The sequence below is a fragment of the Phyllostomus discolor genome, chromosome 4 (assembly GCF_004126475.2).
Source record: "Phyllostomus discolor isolate MPI-MPIP mPhyDis1 chromosome 4, mPhyDis1.pri.v3, whole genome shotgun sequence".
In the NCBI taxonomy this organism is placed as follows: domain Eukaryota; kingdom Metazoa; phylum Chordata; class Mammalia; order Chiroptera; family Phyllostomidae; genus Phyllostomus; species Phyllostomus discolor.
Genome location: NC_040906.2, coordinates 191805414 through 191811413, shown reverse-complemented (window position 1 = coordinate 191811413; position 6000 = coordinate 191805414). Strand labels below are relative to the sequence as shown.

General features: G+C 36.0%; 1 protein-coding gene across 2 annotated transcripts in view; it reads right to left on the bottom strand.

Annotated features, from left to right (window-relative positions):
* Positions 1–424: 424 nt before the first annotated feature.
* VTA1 (vesicle trafficking 1) overlaps positions 425–6000 on the bottom strand; it is a 45809-nt gene continuing 40233 nt past the window's right edge. For both annotated transcript variants that reach the window (XM_028509419.2, XM_028509421.2), the window contains 2 exons: positions 5572–5652; positions 425–1761 (listed from right to left, as the gene is read on the bottom strand). In XM_028509419.2, the coding sequence (XP_028365220.1) occupies positions 1616–1761; positions 5572–5652 (227 nt within the window). In that variant the 3' untranslated portion in view covers positions 425–1615. The remainder of the gene's footprint in view (positions 1762–5571; positions 5653–6000) is intronic.

Genomic DNA, 6000 nt, shown 5'->3' with positions numbered 1-6000 from the left:
TCTGGTGTGCAGCATGTTAAGATTTGTATTGAAATTCTGCCCTCTTACAACATGAATGATCATTCCAGCCACTTTTCTATGGCAGCGAAGTTAGAAAGAAGCAGGTCAGAGCGCTGGCTTTCTACAGATGCTGCCGGAGTTCAGTTGTGACAGACATGAACATTTTTAGGAGGTATGTTATTTGGGGCTTGTTTTTGCAATAATTTCCAAGTTTATTCTGTCTGAATACTCTATCAAACCTACACAACAGCATTTCACATATGCAAAGAAAAACTGACAAATGATTATGAATAATTCATTTTCTTTCAGATAGGCTATGAGATCAGTGGTCACCAAAATATTTTTAAAGGCCAAATAGTAAATACTTTAGGCTTGTAGGCAGTGGTGGAAAGCAGCCACAGATAAAATGAATGAATGACTACAGTTTTGAGGCAACAGAACTTTATTTACACAACAGATGGCCAGTCCATGGACCGTAGTTTGCTGACCCATAGGTTAAAGTACTTCGATCTTTGTGGAATAAATGAAATGAACCAGATAAATTACAGATCAATTTGCCAAATTGATCTCTCTCATAATGATAATTGTGTCTTACTACAGAAATATTATATTCCTGTAACTAAAAGTAATGACTTAAAAATATGACAATTCTAGCATGCAAATCAAAACAGACATTTGGCTCTGTAGTTAGCTGAACTAGTAAAAAGAATCCTTGCATTTATTTTTTTATACAGCACAAATGCAGGTAACAAAACTTATAAATGTGACAACTGAGAATCTAAACCTTATAGTCTTCTGCATCCTTCGTAGCTATACACTCTAGAGATTCCATTCCATAGCAGCAGAGGAGAATCTTAACTTAAAGCACCAAGTTTCCAGGCATTAATTACTAAAGTGTTTTCTCATTCTCTAACACATGCAGTCAAACTGCCTAGGGAGCAAACACCAGTCCATCTTAAGCTTCAATGGGTAAGGGAAAGCAGGTGGGAAACTGACATTATTCTTAGGTCTAAAAGTGATTCTACCTCTTTACCTTACTTCTTTCCATAAAAATTTAAACTTTTAATGTAGTAATATTTAACATGAATATAAATTGGATTTTGAACATAATCTCTTTCAGATTCATCTAACGGTTTAGGATGTTCATACTTGTTTTATAATTTGTGAGGAAAACAAAAAAGTCTCATCTAGAATATTCTGACAACCTTTATTAAAAGTTAAATTTAGAATTTTATAGCAAAGTAATCTGTCCAAATTATAGATTAAAATATTCCTTAATTTATGTAAATTAAGACACAAAGTTCATTCCCAATACAGTCTATAGAACTGTATTTCCATTTTCTCAAGCAGGGTTCAAAGGGCATTTTCAGGGTCTCGCTAACATCAGCCCCGTACACCCAGAGACTGCTGGATCCACTGAGAGGGTGATGAGACTGGCTGAGGCTGCTGATGAATGCTTCACAGGAATCTGAGACGTAGACACAGATTTCACTGTTGCGGTCAATAAAACTGAAGTCTTCCTTAAGACTGTGCCTGTGCTCCTGGAAGGCTGAAGGTACAGAGTAATGGACGTTAGTTCTTTAGGCCAAACACGTGGATCTGCTGCACAAAGGCTTTATTCTCTGCCCGTAGTCAGTAACTTGAGGGCTTTCTGTAGATTCTGCACAGCCGTGCTGACATCTTCATACTGCAAAGCGCTGCCAGCATATTTGCAGTATTTCTGAGCTCTGGCAAAGTCCTCTGGTGTAAGACGGATATCCCCTGGAAGAGAAAGAATACTCGAGATATTAATAACAATATAAAGTGTTCTGTTTAGGTTGGGTAAATGTTTAAATTCAAGATTACAGAAAATATTAGAGGTTATGTAACAACATAAAGGATTGTTTCAATTCCAGTTGTATTTAAATAAATTTTCTCATGCTATCAACTTTTTTTTTTACTAATATAAACCATATACTTGGCTGGTGTAGCTCAGTGGTTTGAATGCCAGCCTGAGAACCAAAGGGTCACCAGTTTGATTCCCAGTTTGGGCACACACCTGGGTGAGGGCCAGGTCCCCAGTAGGGGGCGTGAGAGGCAACCACACATTGTTTTTTTTTGCCCTCTCTCTAAAAATAAGTCAATCTTAAAAAAAAAAACAAAAAACCCAAACCTCTAATATGAAAATACATATCTCAATACATAGTAACTTCTATGAGCAAGATTTTTCTTTCAGAAGTAATAAACTAGAAGCCTTTATATTTTGGCAAATTAATTACAAAAACTTACACTCTGGAGGACAAGGGCAGCAGCTTTGGCATTTATGCTAGCATCACTCTGCCTGGTTTTTCATGGAACAATACACATAGACTCAATCACTCAACCCTTATTTAAAATGGAAATATAACCCTCAATTAAAAAAAAAAACTTTATGTGAATTGTTTAACTTTTTTTAAACATAAAAAGATTTTACATTTTTGTGCCACCCATATAAAAATCTCTAAGGTTTAACAGAATTTTTATATCAGTAAACTACACAATTAGATAAGTAAATTGCCCTTATAAATTATTTCTCCAGAATTTCTTTTCTCCACAAGTTTTCCACTTACACATGTGCCTGATGTGTGCGGAGCTCAACTAAATCATCTGGGTAGGCAAATCACACTAAAACCGTTTCAAAGAATCTAAGATTTGAACATACTTCAATACATGATTCTAATGATGAAATTAAATGCTTACTTTGTATTTTGTTTATTGAAATACCATTTTCCCTAAAATTCTTATGAGGATTCTAGGAGAACTGATCGGAAAGCCAGGGGCATGGACTATAAAGAACTGATAATCTATTTTGTTACCCATTAAATCTAAAAAGTTATCCTGCAGTTCTGTGGACAATTTAGTCAGGCCTACTTCAGTTTTTATTTTTTGCTTCAAAATACCTACAAGATTTTTAATGTTTTTTTTCCAATATATATTAAGAGGCTCTAGCCACCGAGAAAATATACTACTACCTAGGTATTAGTAGTATATGAGACACTGAGACACCTTTAAAATTTCAGTTTCTGTAACACTGTTCATTTGTGTTTTAATATTCTACCCTCCTATCTCAAGACAATCTTTAAACCCATAGGGCACCTGCCCCCCAGAGCCTGCCAGACCTGCTCGAGAGAGCCCTCGCGCTCAGGGCCAATCTTACTTTCCCATCATCAGCTTTAGCGCTGTTTTGCTGACCTATCACTTACGTGTTACTTTAGTTTCATAAACTAAACTTATCCACTAATGATAAAACAGTTTTAAAACAGAAATATTGATTCCTCTTATAAAATATTTCAGTATTTACAAAATGTGAAAGTATTTTAACAAGAATACAATTACAGGTATGTAACAAATATAATAGACGGGTATGACCGATTGTGTAACTTAAAATAAGATAACAACCAACTTACAATTTAGATAAAAATGTAAGTTGCATAGACCTAGAGATGTAATTTGTTTTCAACAATCAAAAATATAAAGAACTTAAGTCATGTCAAATAGTTGCTTCTAGTATTTTATAACAGTTCAGGCTTTCCTTCATTTAAAAAATATAATGTATAAGTCATTAAAATACAGCATTTTAATTATAATTTTTAAATAAAAATAAAGTCTAATTATTTTTCTTTTAAAATAGCACTTAAAAACTAAATAAAGTGGAAAAGACATAGGAAGGTATATCAGTTCAATTTCACTTTATCTGATTCCATATTCAGAATAGTAAATACTAATTAATGCATAAAAATAAAAGTTGTTTTTTAATTATCATTAAACTTACCAGAACCCATAATCAGAACCAGAGACAGATAATATTATGGCCCTAAAAGGTGTGTAAAGGATTAGAGAGATTGTTTAACACAGTATGTCTTTTACGAAAAATGTGCTTTTAAGTTCCAGATGGCTTCAGACAAGACTGTCTGTGCCCCAGACCTAACTGCTCCCTTCTCAGGGCAGGACAAGAGCAGGGACAGCAGGCAGCCAGAGCTGCCAATCAAGTTCGCTACTACACGGGTAGGAGAGCCCTCCTGGTCAACACCGGATCAAAGGTAACATTACTTGGTGTAAAGAGAAATCCCTGCATGCTCAGTTGGCATAAGCATCCTTTTGGCATAAGCAAACTTGGTAAAGTTTCCAAGGAATAACACTTAATTGTAAACAGTTCCAAAATGGGTCTTCAGAGATGTTTTCCTACTCAACTAGGTAGCTCTAGAAATTCATGTCCAGGACCTTGGATAATCCGATCCTGATGTATTCTATTATTCTGTGACTTCAAGGATGCACAGGAGAACCATCTGACCTGCAGTCAGTCTGGGAGGTACATGCAGAGCATGGTACACTACAAAAGATGTTGACATAAATATCTGTCTAAATACATTTTATGCCCACGTCTAAGTATTTTTAAAGATAGATTCTAAAAAGTATAATAGCCGGGCCAAAAAAAGTTATATTTGCGATTCTGATAATGACATAATGTTCCTGAAAAAAGCTTTACAATTAACACTCCCACCAACAGCACACAGAAATCCCTTCCTGTTTTCAGTAACAATGCAGCTTACACATCTCTTAAAATATTTTTGCATCTATTTAAATGTACAGTCACCAACATAGTCCTTGGTGCACAGAGACACCATTACCTTCGGCGGGGAGTGCATTGTGCTCCACTTCAGACAAGCACGCATTTCCAGCCTCTTACCTTCCCTAACTTTCATTAAATTCTGGACCAACTACAGATCAATCTTTTTGCTGCCATGCCAGTAAGCCAACTAGTACAAAATTAGAAAAGCACAATTTAAGCAGCTCATGTTATGTTCATAAAAACATGAGCTAGGCAGATGTGATACCTCCTCCCATTCCCCTTCCAAAACAAGTTCTCTTCCTTCCACGACTGAGAGGCAGGTAGCTTAATGTCCAGTTCCCGTCACACAGGGAACAGAAAAATCACACGGGAAAAGAGACCTGCAGACACAGCAGCAGGACAGACCCAGCGACACAACTGAAAACAGCAGAGCAAGGTTTCATTCTAAATAAAAAGAACTGTATCCCCTCAGACATATGAAGAAACCTGAGTAATACCAAAATAAACACAACAATGGACTGGGTGAAAAATAACACAAAAGTTGGAAAAGTGGGAAAGATTAACATCAACAAACCAGTCACCTGGCCTATGACCCAACTAATCAGCATAATTATCCTCAGAGATTTTTATTTTCAATTAGACTCAGCTCCTCTCTTCTTGGATAATCTAATCCCCCAGTGCAGATGAGGAGTATCATAATCACAACACACGGTGATGCTGAAGTAATCTAGGCTTCCTTGACATCTGTGGCTGCACGTTTGTGCCACTATGCACACAGCTGCATTTGAAAAACGAATGGGAAAAAGAAGTTTTTAGATTTAGCTATTTTGATAATATGAAACTATCTTGGTTTACTGGAGAATATAGCGAACATAAACATTCAAAGAAATGTTTCAGATTACCTGGACACTGCAAAGGTAAAATTACAAACCCACGCCCCACACAAGACACACTATTTCTCATACAACACACAGCTGACTTACCCGGGGAGACTGTACTGAAAAGTGAAGGATCAATGGCCGGAATAGTTTGTGGAGTAGGCTGGATGGTATTTGCTGTTACACCTGCAAGTCAGAAAACCACACACAGGTATTAAAATTTTACACCTCTTTAAATTATAAGTAGGAAAGAATCACAGAGGAATTGTATTACTTCACTTCCTTGAACCCTTAATGGTTTCTAATTTAATATAGTTATTTGATGTTGGAGACTGGTATGGAAAATATGCAGGAAAATACATTTTGAGTGTTTACATACATGTATGGGCTACACATTTCCTATTATGTATTTTGTTTGTCATGTCTAAAGCTTCAACTTGCTTCTCAATTAAAGCTCAAGTATCTGCAGAAGTAATGAGACTCCTCTCTTAACCTATTAATTTCTTGGTCAATTAAATAATTTGGAGTCAAGGT